The following is a 22,255-nucleotide window of genomic DNA, read 5'->3' as shown; positions in this document are numbered from 1 at the left end:
CTTTAATCATATGACTGAAACAGTCTTATATAACATCATTACAACTGATATACTTTAATCATATGACTGAAACAATCTTATATAACATCATTACAACTGATATGTTTTAATCATATGACTGAAACAGTCTTATATAACATCATTACAACTGATATGCTTTAATCATATGACTGAAACAGTCTTATATATCATTACAACTGATATGCTTTAATCATATGACTGAAACAGTCTTATATAACATCATTACAACTGATATGCTTTAATCATATGACTGAAACAGTCTTATATAACATCATTACAACTGATATGCTTTAATCATATGACTTAAACAGTCTTATATAACATCATTACAACTGATATACTTTAATCATATGACTGAAACAATCTTATATAACATCATTACAACTGATATGTTTTAATCATATGACTGAAACAGTCTTATATAACATCATTACAACTGATATGCTTTAATCATATGACTGAAACAGTCTTATATATCATTACAACTGATATGCTTTAATCATATGACTGAAACAGTCTTATATAACATCATTACAACTGATATGCTTTAATCATATGACTGACAGTCTTATATAACATCATTACAACTGATATGTTTTAATCATATGACTGAAACAGTCTTATATAACATCATTACAACTGATATGCTTTAATCATATGACTGAAACAGTCTTATATAACATCATTACAACTGATATGCTTTAATCATATGACTGAAACAGTCTTATATAACATCATTACAACTGATATGCTTTAATCATATGACTGAAACAGTCTTATATAACATCATTACAACTGATATGCTTTAATCATATGACTGAAACAGTCTTATATAACATCATTACAACTGATATGCTTTAATCATATGACTGAAACAGTCTTATATAACATCATTACAACTGATATGCTTTAATCATATGACTGAAACAGTCTTATATAACATCATTACAACAGATATGTTTTAATCATATGACTGAAACAGTCTTATATAACATCATTACAACTGATATGCTTTAATCATATGACTGAAACAGTCTTATATAACATCATTACAACTGATATGCTTTAATCATATGACTGAAACAGTCTTATATAACATCATTACAACTGATATGTTTTAATCATATGACTGAAACAGTCTTATATAACATGATTACAACTGATATGCTTTAATCATATGACTGAAACAGTCTTATATAACATCATTACAACTGATATGCTTTAATCATATGACTGAAACAGTCTTATATAACATTATTAGAACTGATATGCTTTAATCATATGACTGAAACAGTCTTATATAACATCATTACAACTGATATGCTTTAATCATAATAATTTTACCCTGAAGTGGTTTCTCTTCTTCTTACTTAGAAATCGTTCTAAGGCCGTTTTTACTTACTGCTGGTGTCATTGTAGGGGACCCTTCCCATACAAATAACATTACTTGCAAAAGTACACAATTTCTTAAAAGGCCCCTTCTACAAGACTTAAATTCAGCTTACTTAATGGTTCAGTGCTTCAGTGGATGGTGTCGTGTATAAAACCATCTAGGCTCATCATTGTATTGGCTGCTAGTGAAATCAGCAATGTTAAAAAATAACTTTTCAAAACCGTTAAAGAAATGGATCAAGTCTTCTGTAAGTGTCCACTTGAACTGTGGTACTATCTGGTTTGTATAATTTCAGGTTCACATGGTGTCATCGTAAATAGGTATGCTCAGTATAATGAGCACAGTTGAGTCTGAAGTGACTGTAACCCCATTCAGGCACGTGTTAATTCTCTATTTTGAGGATGCAAAAATGGTATTGAATATATTCATGCTCAACCTCTAGTCACTCTTTATCCTGTGATTGCCTCGGAAATTCACCTCCAATATCAAGGAAATATCTTTCCTGGTCCTCATTTCATTTTGATATTATGTACTTACTCTGTTGTTCAGTTCACATTGGATAACATTATCCATCAATATTACCTTACTTCTAACTCCTCGGATGGTTTGATACTTCTCTCCTGAACAGACTCTCTGTTAGCTTATCATTACCATCCTAGGTAAGATCTCACATCCTCTGATGGTGCAGTTCCTACTGGTAGCTGTCATTCAATAAGAGCTGTTGTCTTTGACCTTTGGTTTATTGGCGTCAGTTTCTGGATAAGCTCTCTCCATTGATCACTGATTCCTTGCACAAAAGCTCACCATTTCTTATGTTATCAAGACAACTATTATTGTGTCGACCACTGATAATTCTCCCCTTTACTCTGTAAATGACATCCAAATAAAACGGGGTTATACTTCTCTTGGTATATATATATCTGTGGTATAAATATCCATCACAGTTAATCTAGTTTGCCTGCAACTCAAGCAAACCTCATTTACTTCAGCTCTATTTTCGAGGCTGAACGTCAGGTGGGAGCTTTATCAATCATTTGTGTGCACCAGATGACATTCACTCTCTAAGTTCACAGTTGAGGTATGATAGTTACTAATGATTTATGCAGCAAAGGAAGAAGTCTATGTATTATAAGTTGGATTCTACAAATCTGTCTATCCTCATTTCAGACTGAAACTCCTTTACTACGATAACCTTTGGTCACATCACCAAATTTTTACCTTTACATCTATTTAGTATTTCTGGCTTGTTAATTTACCCAAGTGTAATCAGATAGAGTCATCTAACGGGAGGCTTAAGGGTATCAAGCTATGAATTGTTTCTTCCTAATCACAAACCGAGTTTGTCATTATATATATTTTTAGATATTATGCAGATGTATAAGTTCAGCAATCTACAATTAGAAAGAAAAACCAACAGACAATACAATACAAACTGTAAAAAGGCATATATTTTCAAACATATTTTAGAATCTCATATCAGATCATTATACTTCTCCCCTGTAAGTTAAAATAAAGTAAGATAAAAATTCAAATGAAGCATAACCTAACACATCAAGGTAAAAGTAAAACAGACAATCTAAATGCTTCAACTATCATTTTAAACAAACCCTAACGTCCTCAAAATTTAAGGCACATTGGACTCCAAGGTTAAAGTCACATCAGATATCCTAAACGTTTCTAAGTCACCTGTTCTAAAACTAAAAGTTTAAATCTAAATAAACATAGAAGTCTGGTAAATCTTTTTTTATTCTGTGCAAATTTGTTTTTAATTTGTGGTGCAAACGTATTCATTTGTGTTCAGTAGAGAAGCCTATGTATTATCAATCTATATTTGTTCAAAGAACATGGCAACTCTGAACTGTTATGTCATTCCCAATTAACTAACAAGAAAATCAACGGTCTTTCTCACAACATTACAAGTTGTCTTCCTCATGAAAAACAATATTACAAATATATAGTAAGTACAGATGTTGTGAGGATTAGTGGAAGGGAGAGTTGAGTATTGTAATTTATAGCCCTATTTGCATCCAAACTTAAAATGATGAAAAATAGCATATTAAAAAAAAACTAATTAGTGGGTGGGTGCATAGCATAGCTTCGCATTAAAAGTGCATCAAATAGTATTTAATATGATTATACGTTAGCATTAGGGTAATTTGTATCAATCCTCCAAATCAGATTTAACTTCAATTCCAAATGAAGTCAAGAGATAAACAAATATTATTTCAAGGTTAACTAGCTAGAGACGCCACCTATGGTCAACTTTCATATACCAGTGCCACCTGATGAAGCTGTAAACTGCGCGATTTTCGAACCATTGTTAATTATATACTGGACAACAAGAAAGAGACTATTGCATGGTAGGAAGTGGCTTGTTATACACAAATAAAAATACTAATATCAACACAGTTCCTGATATATTTGGTCACGATACTGACGTGATGTATCTAAAATTTGGTTAATGAATACGATGTTATCATGACTAATGAATACGATGTTATCATGACTAATGAATACGATGTTATCATGACTAAGTCTTATGAAATTTTTCTTATAAATTGTGCTATAATGATAGACTTTCTTTGAAATGCTTGTTGGCTGTAAGGCTACTTGATCAAAAAACAGTTAACTGTTATGAATGAAAGCTTTCAATCAAACATTTTTATTTTCTCACTGTCTTTTTTTAAAACCGCATTAGTGGTTTGTATAAGAAAGTCAAAGTGTTAAATAATAAAAACTACCCATAATCACTTTCAGCCCAGTAAATGTTTACAATATTTGTATTCCAATTTTAGCTATTTTAAACTTTATTTGTAAGTCAAATATGTTTCAGCAAGCAAGTCCTGCTTGTTTCTGTTGAACCTGATACGGAAGAGAGCATAACATACAATTATCACGCAAGTTTTCAGGTAACACTTTCTATTATTATTGTATGTATTCTATCTGTTTCGATAACACTGCACAACAATTTTTTTGAAAAGTTTTGCTTCCTGAATGTTTTTTGCTGATTGTGACAGGTACCTGGTAGGTATGCACAATTATAGTTTTGGTTTTGATTCATCACGTGAGAACTCTGATAAACAGTTAACTGTTTATCGGCAATAAGGTATTTAATTACGTTTATGTTTCTAATACGCTATTAAGTTCAACATAATTAAATTTGCTCCTGATTTTCGTTTCTATTCAATATCCGGTGCATCACGTTGCAGTGTCTAACAGTAGTCAGCAAGCATTGAAGGATTCCAGTTGCCCTGATATTATTTTTTCATTGTAGCAAAACTGAAGATTTCAATGAAACGGTACGTGATGGGCAAATTTCGATGTAATTTTCGTGATCAGCAGCCAAAAACCTATAAGGAACACTCAACAGTGTTCAAGAAACAAAAACTTTGTTGTGCAGTGTAATAATACTGATTTAAATATTTTGTTTTCAACATTTTTCTATCAATAATAATATCATAAACATAAAATAATATATTTATATTTCTAAAGCATCTAAGTAAATATAAAAGCTGTGTTGTGATGTTTCTAATTCACTATCACATTTCATACAAACATTCCGCATTTTACTAGTTTTTCAGTTCAAGTTATACCAACACTTCTAAATATAAAAATAATCAAACTTTTAATTTTGTGACGTGCTGATCAATCTTATTCAATACTTCAATAGTATTCCCAGAAAAAACCATAAGAAGAACAGAGATCATATTCATTATTGATTTATAAATATCACTATTTTAACGAATGTTTACGTTCCTATCCTTAAACAGAAATGTATTTATCGTCACAACTATTTTAATATTACTAATATATTAATGAAGTTATGTACACGGTTCATTATTATTACTAATATTTTACTGATATAATGTACACAGTTCATTATTTTTACTAATATTTTACTGATGTCATGTACATGGTTCATTATTATTACTAATATTTTACTGATGTAAAGTACACAGTTCATTATTATTACTAATATTTTACTGATGTAGTGTACATAGTTCATTATTATTACTAATATTTTACTGATGTAAAGTACACAGTTCATTATTATTACTAATATTTTTCTGATGTAATGTACATGGTTCATTATTATTACTAATATTTTATTGATGTAACGTACACAGTTCATTCTTATTACTAATATTTTTCTGATGTAATTTACACAGTTCATTATTATTACTTATATTTCACTGATGTTATGTAAACAGTTCATTATTATTACTAATATTTTACTGATGTAAAGTACACGGTTCATTATTATTACTAATATTTTACTGATGTAAAGTACATAGTTCATTATTATTACTAATATTTTACTGATGTAATGTACATGGTTCATTATTATTACTAATATTTTTTCTGATGTAATGTACATGGTTCGTTATTATTACTAATATTTTACTGATGTTATGTACACGGTTCATTATTATTACTAATATTTTTCTGATGTAATGTACATGGTTGATTATTATTACTAATATTTTACTGATGTTATGTACACGGTTCATTATTATTACTAATATTTTACTGATGTAAAGTACATGGTTCATTATTATTACTAATATTTTACTGATGTTATGTACACGGTTCATTATTATTACTAATATTTTACTGATGTAAAGTACATAGTTCATTATTATTACTAATATTTTACTGATGTAATGTACATGGTTCATTATTATTACTAATATTTTACTGATGTAATGTACACAGTTCATTATTATTACTAATATTTTACTGATGTTATGTACATAGTTCATTATTATTACTAATATTTTACTGATGTAAAGTACACAGTTCATTATTATTGCTAATATTTTTCTGATGTAATGTACACAGTTCATTATTATTACTAATATTTTACTGATGTTATGTACACGGTTCATTATTATTGCTAATATTTTTCTGATGTTATGTACACGGTTCATTATTATTACTAATATTTTACTGATGTAAAGTACACAGTTCATTATTATTACTAATATTTTACTGATGTAGTGTACATAGTTCATTATTATTACTAATATTTTACTGATGTAATGTACATAGTTTATTATTATTACTAATATTTTACTGATGTAAAGTACACAGTTCATTATTATTACTAATATTTTACTGATGTAATGTACATAGTTCATTATTATTACAAATATTTTACTGATGTAATGTACATAGTTCATTATTATTACTCCATTAATTCCTGCATTTATTATCATCAATATTAATCCATATATATAGTGTACCTACATCATTGTCAGATCCTATGTTCTATGTTCATCATTATTATTACTGATTTGTAAATATAACTGACTTATTGTATATAGATTATCATTACCCTTTAAGTTCCCTCCTGTGTTCATGTTAATCGATACTGAATAAGCCGATTTACATCTTGTTACGTTGTTTGTTCCTACTAAAGATAAATACGGTTTTCATTATCATTATTATTATTTTGTAAATGGTATCTATTTAACATATATACAACACTATTACAGTTTAAGTTCCCACAGTATAATTTATTTATTAAGAATATACCCAATCTACAGAAAAGGAAAACAAAGACAAGTGTGCGTTTCACATAAACTTCGCTTATTTTTCCATTCTGTAATTATGGAGTTTCACCAAGTCCTCGATCAATACTATTACTGATTTGATGTATCTATATGATTATTACACTTTAAGTTTTTATCCCTAATTAGTCCTACGTTTATCGTCATAATTATTCACGTATAAATGCTACTGATTTAATGTATATAGATCATTATATGTCTTCTTATCCCTAATAAGTCTTGTCTTTATCGTCATTATAGGTTTTCTTATAAGTCCGGTGGTTAACATAATGATAATTGTATTTTAATTATCAGTACTTTCGAGAAAACCCACTTGTAGAGAAAAAACATATGTAAAAACGGCTCATTTGGATTGAAAAAAATTTTTGCGTAGAGGAGCGAACAACGTTTCGACCTTCTTCGGTCATTATCAGGTTCACAAAGAAATGAAGAGGTAACTGACATTCTGACACTCAGTTACACAACCCCTTTCAAACATGTGTTCAGCTTCCGGTCAGTTACCTCTACCTTTCTTTGCATTTTGCGTTGTAAGACTAAGCCACTTATTTGAGTAGGGCTTCGAAAGATGAAAATAAGAAAAGGGAAAATAAAAAAACTTTTTTAGCATTTAATAAGGAAAATGTGAACACTATGAAATTAGCCTAAATACTAGCTGGTCCAAAGTTTATGACCATACTGAAACGCAGCGTTAATCGGTAAACACATAACGAAATTTAGTAATTTGTGTTCAAGCATTAGCGTTGTCAATATCTCCCACTGACATCTCCTGTGTTACATTGGATAAAAACATGGCATAGTCTAAAAAGTTGACAGACTTTGAACGTGGCAGAATTTTCTCTCTCAACGTGCCATCGCTGGTGAGATTGGGCGTAGTAAAGCTGCTGTTGCAAATTTCTCAAAAGACCCTGAGGGATACGGAACGAGAATTTTAAGTGGTCGGCCCAAGAAAATTTCGCTGACGTTGAGCAGGAGGATTCTATGGGTTGTCCGGCAAGACACCAGCCGATCGTCGAACCAGATTAAGGCCCTAACGGACGCAGAATGCAGCTCAAGAACAATAAGACGGCATCTACGAGAGAAAGGCTTTAAAAACCGTAAACGTCTTCAACGGCCACGTCTCCTTCCACACCATGAAACAGCTCGGTTAAACTTTGCTTAGAATTACCAAACATGGGACTTAGAAAAGTGGACTAAGGTTTTGTTCTCTGATGAGAAAAAAAATTAACCTGAATGGTCCAAATGGCTTCCAACGTTACTGGCACGATAAAGATATCTCACCAGAGACATTTTATACACGACACAGTGGAGGAGGTTCCATCATGATCTGAGGTGCTTTCTCCTTCCATGGAACAGTGGAACTTCAGAATATAAGGGCCATGTTGGAGAGAGCATCCTTATTGAATGAAAGCCCTCGCATATGTGGAAATGACTGGATCTTACAGCATTACAACGCTACAGTCCACAATGCCCGAGGGACAAAGGACTTTTTCATGGCGAATAACGTAATTCTTTTGGACCGTCCAGCGTTTCCACCCGAACTGAACCCCATTGAAAATGTCTGGGAGTGGATGGCAATGGAAGTCTATAGAAATGTACTTCAATTCCAAACAGTGCATGATCTTCGTGAAGCCATCTTCACCACTTGGAATAACATTCCAGCCAGCCTTTTGCAAACGCTTATATCGACCCAGCCAAAGCGAATGTTTGAAGTTATTCGCAATGACGACCATGCAACTCACTGCTGAGACCTATTGTTGGGCATTTCCTACCCTGTTTAGGACTTCTTTTTGGTATGGTCTTAAACTTTTGACCAGCTAGTATTTAGGATAATTTCAGTGTTCACATTTTCCCTATTAAATGCTAAAACGATTTTGATTTTCCCTTTTATTATTTTCATCTTTCGAAGCTCTACTCAAATAAGTGGTTGAGTCTAACAACGCAAAATGCATATTTTTTCTTTATGTTCATTGGCCTTAAGATTTTGGCCAGCAGTGTAGAAGCACAGCCTATCATTGTAAAATGCACCCAATATGTCTAGTAAGACCATAAAAAACTTTAAACATATGTTGAAATGATTTAAAATCTGTATACATTTCTATGGAAGAATAGTACCATTGTGTCCCTGTAGAAACATTATCCGCCTGTAACAACTTAATAACATTGGCGCTAATGTGTAAATTGTATTTGACGAAAACACTACCTTTAGTAACACACTTCGGCAGTAGAACCTTGGTAAAACCAGCTGCTTATAGACCCTTGGTGACATCGACTGCCTATAGCAACACCATCAGCCTACAAAACCTTGGTAATCACAACTCAGGATAAATGTTTTATTATAAATCGAAACTATAAAAGTAACATTATTTAAGTGAGATTAAATTATTAATTTTAAGACTTTCATTGTTACTATAACGTTGATGTCATGTTGGTTTATATCACCCTCTGGTTGTTCACACGCTCATTATACCTGGACCTACGATCCTGAGACAGCTACGCACACTGATGCTTATTACGTAACATAGTGCAACCCTCAGGCGTCAACGTCATTTGCATATTATGTAATAATTTTATAGCCCACAAGTGTATATATTATGTAATAGTTGTGTAGCCCACGGGTGTATACATTATGGACTAGTTATAATAATCTTGAGTCGGCATCCCTTGGGCACAGCCCTAACTACTTTCTATTTCCATTAGTTTCTAAAGCGCCGTTTTTCAGACTTACAAAATATAGTAAACATTATGTCACACTGGCAATCTTTATAAGGAAATAAACGTAGAATCTCAAACCTAAAAGTAGTAAGAAAATCTATTTCAAACGTTATTTACAGTTAGTCAAAAAGTGAAAACGTCGTTTAGCCTTATTCACAGATTAATGTTACATTCATACATATAAGCCATAAGAAAATTAACGTATGAGACGACCAGATAGTGCTCTGTGTGTTAAAAAGCAAAAATCGTGTTCATGTTGATAGATACATTTTCTCTTCTCCGTTACTAAAGCCATCCAGCAACAACAAGAACAAGTATTCTTTATAGCAACAGAAAACACAAGATGGATAGCTATTGTTCGCTTTGTATCAAAAGTAACATATATCGTTCTTAGGTTTTGTTTCTAATAAGTAATGAGGATGTTTGTAATATTTTCATTTTTCTTGTATGGTCATAAATGTCGGTATTGATATTTATTTTATTTATATTATATTATATTATATTTATTTTAACAAACACCTGTTATAGTCAACATATCTAGTTTCAAGTGATGTTTTTTCAAGAATTTTCTTATAATATTACTATAGGAAATCGAGGTGTTCAGCTACTTTGGCGGTTACCTGGGTATGTGGGTAGGTTACTCGGTACTGAGCGTGGCAGCTATTGCCATGGGTGCATTATGGTCTTGGGCGATAAAATGCTTTAAAAAACGTAATGAAGAAAAGAATGACGAAAAGTCGGCCTATTGACAGGAGAAACTGAGTCAATTGAAGTTGAAAAAGTGAAGTCGTATCAGTATTGATTGAAGCCTAACACTGTCATAGCTTATGAATGTTTTGAACGTAATACAGCACTTTGGTTTACTGCTATTGTAATAAGTCAGTACTGGTTGAAATTTGACACTATCATAGCTTATGGGTGTTTTCAATATAATACATCACATTGGTCTACTGCTATTGTGATAAAAATATTTAATGTGCTTTGAGAATTTTTTACAAAATCTTTTGTTCTAATTCAATAAAATCAAGTGGATAATTTGATGTTCTTATGAAGTACATATCAGAAAGGAATTGTATAGCTGTGTGTTGTTACTATTACAGACACAAATCGTTATTGTTGTCCTAGCGAAACATATTTAGCTTGTTTCATTGCCCAATTCATCATGCTTGTATTAGTTTACTTGTTTGTTACATACAATTAATTCATGAAACCATATCTCATTTATCGCTTTTTAAATGTAGGAAACCCTTTACATCATGTGTTGATAATTATCACGTGCGTTTGAATTATAACACATCTGTCATTCCGTGGTTATAAATTAAATTTGTAGTGTAATAAATTATTAATTATTCCCAATAAAATATTATTAGGGTGTGGCAGCATGTTCTTTTTATATTTATTATTTACTGTGCATCTTCTTCACGGACAAATGTAAAACAGTAATAACTTATTTATTTCAACTGTCCATTAAACTTTAAATCTTGTTAGAAGTGGCTTATAGCTTAAACAAGCACCTGTAATTTTTTATATTCTAGAAAGCTGTAACATGTAATGAGCGTAGTTATTTATGCCAGTTTCGTAGTAAAAAAAATCTTTCTATTATATTTAACTTAAATGATATCGAAGTTATAATCCGAAATAGGCATTATTTGTGCAAATTTAACACTAAATAAATATTTATATTTACTTCAGTGATATCAGAGTTGTTACTTGTTGCGTGCGTTATTTGTTCAAATTTAATACTAAAGACATATTTATACGACATTTAACTTGAGTGACGTAAGAACTGTTACTTGTTTGCTTTTTACCCAATTTTAACACTAAAGAAATATTTATGTTTAATTTGAGTGACATCACAGCTGTTACTTGTAACGTGTATTATTTGTGGAAATTTAATATAAAGAAATATTTATACTTAGTTGAGTGACATTACAGCTGTTACTTGTAACGTGTGTTGTTTGTGGAAATTTAACACTAAAGAAATATTTATACTTAGTTGAGTGACATTACAGCTGTTACTTGTTACTTGTTAACGTGTATTATTTGTGGAAATTTAACACTGAAGAAATATTTATATTTAACTTGAGTGACATCAGAGCTGTTACTTGTAACGTGTATTATTTGTGGAAATTTAACACTAAAGAAATATTTATACTTAGTTGAGTGACATCACAGCTGTTACTTGTAACGTGTATCATTTGTGGAAATTTAACACTAAAGAAATATTTATACTTAGTTGAGTGACATTACAGCTGTTACTTGTAACGTGTATTATTTGCGGAAATTTAACACTAAAGAAATATTTATACTTAGTTGAGTGACATCACAGCTGTTACTTGTAACGTGTATTATTTGCGGAAATTTAACACTAAGAAATATTTATACTTAGTTGAGTGACATTACAGCTGTTACTTGTAACGTGTATCATTTGTGGAAATTTAACACTAAAGAAATATTTATACTTAGTTGAGTGACATCACAGCTGTTACTTGTAACGTGTATTATTTGTGGAAATTTAACACTAAAGAAATATTTATATTTAGTTGAGTGACATTACAGCTGTTACTTGTAACGTGTATTATTTGTGGAAATTTAACACTAAAGAAATATTTATACTTAGTTGAGTGACATCACAGCTGTTACTTGTAATGTGCGTTGTTTGTGGAAATTTAACACTAAAGAAATATTTATACTTAGTTGAGTGACATCACAGCTGTTACTTGTAACGTGTATTATTTGTGGAAATTTAACACTAAAGAAATATTTATACTTAGTTGAGTGACATTACAGCTGTTACTTGTAACGTGTATCATTTGTGGAAATTTAACACTAAAGAAATATTTATACTTAGTTGAGTGACATCACAGTTGTTACTTGTAACGTGTATTATTTGTGGAAATTTAACACTAAAGAAATATTTATATTTAGTTGAGTGATATTACAGCTGTTACTTGTAACGTGTATTATTTGTGGAAATTTAACACTAAAGAAATATTTATACTTAGTCGAGTGACATCACAGCTGTTACTTGTAACGTGTGTTGTTTGTGGAAATTTAATATAAAGAAACATTCATATTTAGTTGAGTGACATCACAGCTGTTACTTGTAACGTGTATTATTTGTGGAAATTTAACACTAAAGAAATATTTATACTTATATGAGTAACATTACAGCTGTTACTTGCAACGTGTATTATTTGTGAAAGTTTAACACTAAAGAAATATTTATACTTAGTTGAGTGACATCACAGCTGTTACTTGTAACGTGTATTATTTGTGGAAATTTAACACTAAAGAAATATTTATACTTATTTGAGTAACATTACAGCTGTTACTTGCAACGTGTATTATTTGTGAAAGTTTAACACTATAGAAATATTTATATTTAACTTAAATGACATCAGAGCTGTTACTTGTAACATGTGTTATTTGTGGAAATTTAATACTAAACACATATTTATATTACATTTAACTTGAGTGATGTCAGAACTGTTACTTGTTCATTTTTTATGCAATTTTAACACTAAAGGCATATTTATATTTAACTTGAGTGACATCATAATTATTTCTTGTAACGTGCGTTATTTGTGAAAGTTAACACCAGAGACATATTGATCTTGACTAACATTTTTACACAGTAATGCATAACAAAAAACTGTCTAGAGTTGGATGAAAAGACATAAAGAATATATTGCTGTTTGTAATTCCTGTTTAATACATCTTTAATAAAAAAACATTTACAGTTATTCATTGTTTCATACGTGTTATTAGAAATATTCAGTGGTTATTATTGAGAAATTGAATATAGTTTTAAATTATTTATTAACTTTGATATTCAGTAAGCAGTATTTTTAAACAATCTTAATTCTACACTCTGATGTAGTGTATTTTGAATGCTAATTGTGTCGTTCGTCACCATATTAAAAATAATTGTAATCAATAAACACAACATAACACGTATTTATTTTGTTGTTGTTCTTGTTTCTTACGTTTATGATCAACATTTATTCCTGAAGTGGTTTCCTCTACGGACAGTGAAGCAGCTTTTACTGATTTCCCAAAATTGGTAGAGATTTAAAAATTAAAGTTAGAGTAAAAACGATAATAATAATGACAGATAATAATAACAAAACTTGTTGTTTCGGCCAGTGTTTCGCTGGTACAGCTTCATCAGAGTACGATATAGCAATGAATTAAACGATAATCTCCCAGTAGATAATAATAACAAAACTTGTTGTTTCGGCCAGTGTTTCGCTGGTACAGCTTCATCAGAGTACGATATAGCAATGAATTAAACGATAATCTCCCAGTAGATAATAATAACAAAACTTGTTGTTTCGGCCAGTGTTTCGCTTGTACAGCTTCATCAGAGTACGATCTAGCAGTGAATTATTGTTTTCACAAATTTATAATCAGATGAAATATGTCTTCTATAGATATATAAAATAATGAATAGAAATTACATTTATGATATACTTTTGGTAATGATCAGCTGAGGTGTTCTGTGTAGAACGAAGGAATTACTAACCCATGATTTTTGTCAGACAAATATTGACATGAAGAATTCCTTTTACAGATTCTGATATGAAAAACTTAATCCAATAATTAAGAATTCTGTCTCAAATGATACGTTTCACACACTTTTACTGTAGTACTGAAAGCTTCGAAAGGTGTTTATCTTACCTGCTATCAAGGTATGCTTTACTTCTTCACGAGATATTCCTTTAAAATATTCATCTATTTGGATTACTTAGACAACATCATCTTATATTTCTATAAAGGCCTCGTAACTTACAAAATCTTTACTACTCCGGTTTCAAAAAAAAAAAAAAAAATTTCGCGCACAGCTACATGAGGGATATCTGACCCTAAGTACAGCTACATGAGGGATATCTGACCCTAAGTACAGCTACATGAGGGATATCTGACCCTAAGTACAGCTACATGAGGGATATCTGACCCTAAGTACAGCTACATGAGGGATATCTGACCCTATGTACAGCTACATGAGGGATATCTGACCCTAAGTACAGCTACATGAGGGATATCTGACCCTAAGCACAGCTACATGAGGGATATCTGACCCTAAGTCAGTAGTGGAAGACCGTAGGGAATGCAGCTACTCATCACTACACACCGCTAACTGTTGGGCAACTCTTTTACCAACAAATAATGGTATTGGCCGTCACATCATAACGCCTCCACAACTGAAAGGGCAAACAATTTTGATGAAACAGGGATTCGAACCCGCCATCTTCTGACTGTGAGTCAAGTGCCTTAATATCCTGAAGATGTTGAGCCAAAACAGAAAATGTTCTGTATGCTAGTCCCTGGATAGCTTCTTTCTGAATAGTTATAACACTACATAAATTTTATCAGTATGTTAATTCAAGCAAAACCCTTGGCACAATTATGTTTTCATAAATTAGCACACATTAAACGTAATATTGCAGATTAAATTCCACTTCTATAATTGGTATAACATATTGTTAACAATTATTGTACTAAAAAGAGAACGTTTATTTAAATATCTAAGCCTCATACAGTAATTTAACATAAAACATAGTTTTACTTGTTTGGCTTTATGGATTAAATATACTATTCCTTTACCCATACAACAACATTTTTGCTGTGTATACCAGATCGAGACGCAATACATTTCACACATGTTGTTTTGTAGTTTTCATATGCGTTTTACAAAGACTGACAGTGCTTCAGTGTTATTATAGGGTCGTATTAAGAAAGTGCTATTTCAGGCAGAGAGTGTAACTGGTCGTATTAAGAATGTGCTACTTTAGGCAGAGAGTGTAACTGGTCGTATTAAGAATGTGCTACTTTAGGCAGAGAGTGTAACTGGTCGTATTAAGAATGTGCTACTTTAGACTGAGAGCGTAACTAAGACAGTGTTTCTCTAGTTCCACAGGACTTGAACAACTCTGATGTTCTGCTTTCATGAGTAAATCCTTTATTCGAACGAAACAACTATTACAACACTGTTACATTTGTTCGTTTTTATCTATTATTTAAATGAAACAAATATTATAGCCAATAAATTACCTTACACAATTTTAAATTTCATAAAAGTTGTTTTGGTTTTAATAATAAATTTTCCATACTTCAGTTACACAGATTTCAAAAATAAATATTCTGTTTTTTTTTATCATGTAAGGATTATTACATTCGGGAACAAAAAGAAAATATTATATGATATGATATTTACCACAAATATAACAGAATGTGTTTAGGCCATTTACACAAACTTTTGTTGCTATACCGACGAATAAATAATATTAAAAACAAAAAGGAATGTTAAAGTGTACCCACAAACAGTAATATCCATAGCTGACACGTCATAGGGACTGTTCATTGTTTATATACTAGCTGTGTGTTTCTCGCGAGTTCCAGAAAGGTGGAAGTGACTCTCACGTCTCGATTGGCATAGAGAAATCTATAGTCAGTGGTTGTCAACATTAACCGTAACAAAATGTAACGCGATTTCAATGAAAATGTTTTACTTAGGTAAAAGTACATACGACATATCGTGAACAATCTAAACGTGATAAAGAAAATTGGATATCATTATTCAATTCAACAAAAATTAGTGTAGAACATGTAAAAAACGTCACAACAATAAAATCGTCGCGGGTCTGTGTTATAAAACCTCATGTTCAGGTTCAACGTAGATTGATAAAGTTTAAAAAAATTATCATTGTACACAAGCTAATCTCTCCTAAATATGTTAACAAATATTTAGCAGAAGCTGATTTGTTGTTATCTGAACTTATATTCACCACTAATCACTATTGTTCAGTTACATCATATTCACCGCTAACCACTATTGTTCAGCTACATTATATTCACCACTAACCACTACTGTTCAGTTACATTACATTCACCACGAACCACTCTTGTTGAGATACATTATATTCATCACTGACCACTATTGTTGAGATACATTATATTCACTACTAACCACTATAGTTGAGATACATTATATTCACCACTAACAACTACTGTTGAACTACATTACATTCACCTCTAACCACTATTGTTGAGATACATTATATTCACCACTAACCACTATTGTTGAGTTACATTATATTCACCACTAACCACTATTGTTGAGATACATTATATTCACCACTAACAACTACTGTTGAACTACATTACATTCACCACTAACCACTATTGTTGAGATACATTATATTCACCACTAACCACTATTGTTGAGTCTCATTATATTCACCACTAACCACTACTGTTGAGTTACATTATATTCACCACTAACCACTATTGTTGAGATACATTATATTCACCACTACCCACTATTGTTGAGATACTTTATATTCACCACTAACCACTATTGTTGAGATACATTATATTCACCACTAACCACTATTGTTGAGATACATTATATTCACCACTAACCACTATTGTTGAACTACATTACATTCACCACGAACCACTATTGTTGAGTTACATTATAATCACCAATAACCACCATTGTTGAACTACATTACATTCACCACGAACCACTATTGTTGAGATACATTATATTCACCACTAACCAGTATTGTTCAGATACATTATATTCACCACTAACGACTATTGTTGAGTTACATTATATTCACCAATAACCACTATTGTTTAGATACATTATACCCATCACAAACCAGTATTCTTGAGATACATTATATTCACCACTAACCACTATTGTTGAGATACATTATATTCACCTCTAACCATTATTGTTGAACTACATTACATTCACCACGAACCACTATTGTTGAGATACATTATATTCACCACTAACCACTATTGTTGAGATACATTATACCCATCAAAAACCAGTATTCTTGAGATACATTATATTCACCACTAACCACTATTGTTGAGATACATTACATTCACCACTAACCACTATTGTTAAGATACATTATATTCACCACTAACCACTATTGTTGAGATACATTATATTCACCAATAACCACTATTGTTGAGATACATTATATTCACCACTAATCACTATTGTTGAGATACATTATATTCACCACTACCCACTATTCTTGAAATACATTATATTCACCACTAACCACTATTGTTGAGATACATTATATTCACCACGAACCACTATTGTTAAGTTACATTATATTCACCACTAACCAGTATTGTTGAGATTCATTATAGTCACCACTAACCACTATTGTTGAGTTACATTATATTCACCACTACCCACTATTGTTGAGATACATTATATCCACCACTAATCACTATTGTTGAGATACATTATATTCACCACAACCCACTATTGTTGAGATACTTTATATTCACCACTAACACCTATTGTTGAGATACATTATATTCACCACTAACCACCATTGTTGAACTACATTACATTCACCACGAACCACTATTGTTGAGATACATTATATTCACCTCTAACCACCATTGTTGAACTACATTACATTCACCACGAACCACTATTGATGAGTTACATTATATCCACCACAAACCACTATTGTTGAACTACATTACTTTCACGACTAACCAGTATTGTTGAGATACATTATATTCACCACTAACCAGTATTGTTCAGATACATTACATTCAACTCTAACCACTATTGTTGAGATATATTATATTCACCACTAACCACTACTGTTGAATTACATTATATTCACCACTAATCACTATTGTTGAGATACATTATATACACCACTAACCACTATTGTTGAGATACATTATATTCACCACTAACCACTATTGTTGAGATACATTATATTCACCACTAACCACTATTGTTGAACTACATTACATTCACCACTAACCACTATTGTTGAGATACATTATATTCACCACTAACTAGTATTGTTCAGATACATTATATTCACCACTAACAACTATTGTTGAGGTATATTATATTCAACACTAACCACTATTGTTGAGTTACATTATATTCACCACTAACCACTATTGTTGAGATACATTATATACATCACTAACCACCATTGTTGAGATACATTATATTCACCACCAACCACTATTGATGAGTTTCATTATATCCACCACAAACCACTATTGTTGAACTACATTACATTCACCACTAACCAGTATTGTTGAGATACATTTTTTCACCACTAACCAGTATTGTTCAGATACATTATATTCACCACTAACCACTATTGTTGAGTTACATTATATTCACCACTAACCACTATTGTTGAGTTACATTATATTCACCACTAACCACTATTGTTGAGTTACATTATATTCACCACTAACCACTATTGTTGAGATACATTATATTCACCACTAACCACTATTGTTGAGATACATTATACCCATCACAAACCAGTATTGTTGAGATACATTATAGTCACCACTAACCACTATTAATCAGTTACATTATATTCACCACTAACCAGTATTGTTCAGTTACATTATATTCACCACTACCCACTATTGTTGAGATACTTTATATTCACCACTAACCACTATTGTTGAGATACATTATATTCACCACTAACCACTATTGTTGAACTACATTACATTCACCACGAACCACTATTGTTGAGATACATTATATTCACTTCTAACCACCATTGTTGAACTACATTACATTCACCACGAACCACTATTGTTGAGATACATTATATTCACCACTACCCACTATTGTTGAGATACTTTATATTCACCACTAACCACTATTGTTGAGATACATTATATTCACCACTAACCACTATTGTTGAACTACATTACATTCACCATGAACCACTATTGTTGAGATACATTATATTCACTTCTAACCACCATTGTTGAACTACATTACATTCACCACGAACCACTATTGTTGAGATACATTATATTCACCACTAACCAGTATTGTTCAGATACATTATATTCACCACTAACGACTATTGTTGAGTTACATTATATTCACCAATAACCACTATTGTTTAGATACATTATACCCATCACAAACCAGTATTCTTGAGATACATTATATTCACCACTAACCACTATTGTTGAGATACATTATATTCACCACTAACCACTACTGTTGAATTACCTTATATTCACCACTAACCACTATTGTTGAACTACATTACATTCACCACTAACCACTATTGTTGAACTACATTACATTCACCACTAACCACTATTGTTGAGATACATTATATTCACCACTAACCAGTATTGTTCAGATACATTATATTCACCACTAACAACTATTGTTGAGGTACATTATATTCACCACTAACCACTATTGTTGAGTTACATTATATTCACCACTGACCACTATTGTTGAGATACATTATATCCACCACTAACCACTATTGTTGAGTTACACTCTTCTTTCCATGAACTTCTACTAGTGATTTGCATTTTTGTCTCAAAAACCACTACTAATAAATTTATTGAGTGATTACTTGGAATTAAACACATAGCTACACAATGGGCTATCTGTGCTCTGTCTGCCACGGGTATCAAAACCCAGTTCATAGCAATGAGTCTAGTGATGAATTACATTATTTTCTCTACTAACAACTACTGGTAAATTACATTCTTTTCTCTACTAACAACTACTGGTGAATTACATTCTTTTCTCTACTATCCACTTCTGGTAAATTTAATACTTATCTTCACTGACCACTTCTGTTGCACAACTTTGCTATCTCCAATAACTACTACCGATGTATAACAATCTATCTCAAATAACCACTAGTGGGCTGATCTACAAATGTCTTCTCTCCAGTAACCACTAATGGCCTGATGTATTACAATATTATCTCTGATAACCACTACTACCCTGATGAATTACGTTCTTCTTTACAGACATCTTCATCAGAGTTATCACTCTCTCTGAAGACATTACACTAAAATATTTGTCACTGGAATCTCTCTTACACTTTTTTGTTTTGCTTTTCAATGCATTAAGGGAACAAATATGTGTGTTTCCTTCCTTTTGTTTTGTTCAATTATCTTACTGTGCATGTAAACTTCAATAGCTTTTCTATCCTATTTTCCATTTTTATATATTTTTGCATCTTCTACAATTACAGTTACAAATAAAATACTACTTGAATAATACCTGTCTTGATAATTACAAAGTTTGTGTATGCTAAGGTTAATGTCCTAGTCACACACAGAAGGACAAAGCAGTTAATTCAATACTCACAATGTCACCAGTTCAAGTTATTCATAATGAGTTATTCATACATTTCTCACAAATAAATCTTTATGAATTACCAACCAACAAGAACTAAGTTGCACATAAGTGTTGTGTATTACATGTATCCTATTCAATAGTTATTATCATGCTTATTTAATTTTCAATATTGGATATTACACTTATCATATTCATTAGACATCGTGTGTTGCTATATATTCTTCAACATTATTATTTCTTTATACATTATACATCAGATTTGGTTGTTATATTTATCATAATCAATAATTAATATTCAGTGTTATTTACTCTTAAGTTTTATTATGTACACACAATTCTACTATAACACATCTGATTCACAAGTACTCTAAAGACAAGTTTCAGAATGATATAACACATTCGACTGACAAATACTCTAAAGAGAAGCCTCAGACTGATATAACACATCTGATTAACAAGTACTCTAAAGAGAAGCCTCAGACTGATATAACACATCTGATTAACAAGTACTCTAACAAGAAGCCTCAGACTCTTATAACACATCAGATTAGGTTAACCACTAACTGCTTCAGCCTACCTAGATAAACCAAAAGCACCTAAAGACAACTGGAAGTGATGAGCTGCCATCCCATACATGGAAAGAATGCATCACAAGTCTCAACTGCTTACTTGTTTTTTAACGTTTGCTGAAAGAATGTTCAAATAATTCACTCTTTATTGTAGCAGAAAAATGTTTGTCTTTAAAAAGTACAGAGATACACAATGTAATAGTTTTATAAAAGTTCATAAGTGGAAATAGACTCCTGAGCTTGGACTCAGGACGGTTTAGCTTAAGGTTTTAGGTTCAAGTCCAAACCAGGATTATATATTTATAAATTTAATGCTAGATAATTAATATGACTTGCAACATTTACTTAACTTTCTCCCACGTCAGTGTACCATTACTATGTATGTACATTATTAGCTTTTTGTTTACATTGAAGCCTCACCATGGTGAGTTTAAAACATTTAAGTTTTATTTTCTGAAAAGTTCAATAAAGTATACCTTAAAATAAAAGTTTTAAAATGGTTCCATAAAGCTACACAAGAGGTACCTATGCAGAGGCTTATCTAAACTTTAATTGATAAATAATTGGAAAGAAAACTAAACAACAGTGCCCACCACCATCACTTAAGTTACTCTGTCTAACTGAAATATCAGATATGACTGTCAATGCACGTTTTTGCAGCAATGGGCTATGAACCATAAATTCTCAGACATGCTAACCTCTAAGCAAGTTCCAGTCAAGTAATTAGGCACTAAACTTAAACCTTCATTTCAACTATTTCTGAAGGCCAAGTCTCAACCTGCATTATGAAATATTGTCTGCAATACTAAAGTCAGCA

General features: G+C 31.4%; 1 protein-coding gene across 1 annotated transcript in view; it reads left to right on the top strand.

Annotated features, from left to right (window-relative positions):
- Positions 1–11,025, top strand: part of LOC143224339 (degenerin-like protein unc-105) — a 54,152-nt gene extending 43,127 nt beyond the window's left edge. The window contains exons 12-13 of the mRNA XM_076452729.1: positions 4,248–4,323; positions 10,287–11,025. Coding sequence (XP_076308844.1) covers positions 4,248–4,323; positions 10,287–10,448 — 238 coding nt within the window. The 3' untranslated portion in view covers positions 10,449–11,025. The remainder of the gene's footprint in view (positions 1–4,247; positions 4,324–10,286) is intronic.
- The last annotated feature ends 11,230 nt before the right edge of the window (positions 11,026–22,255 follow it).

The sequence above is a fragment of the Tachypleus tridentatus genome, chromosome 8 (genome assembly GCF_004210375.1).
Source record: "Tachypleus tridentatus isolate NWPU-2018 chromosome 8, ASM421037v1, whole genome shotgun sequence".
Classification (NCBI taxonomy): Eukaryota; Metazoa; Arthropoda; class Merostomata; order Xiphosura; family Limulidae; genus Tachypleus; species Tachypleus tridentatus.
This window is presented reverse-complemented; position numbering and strand designations above follow the sequence as displayed.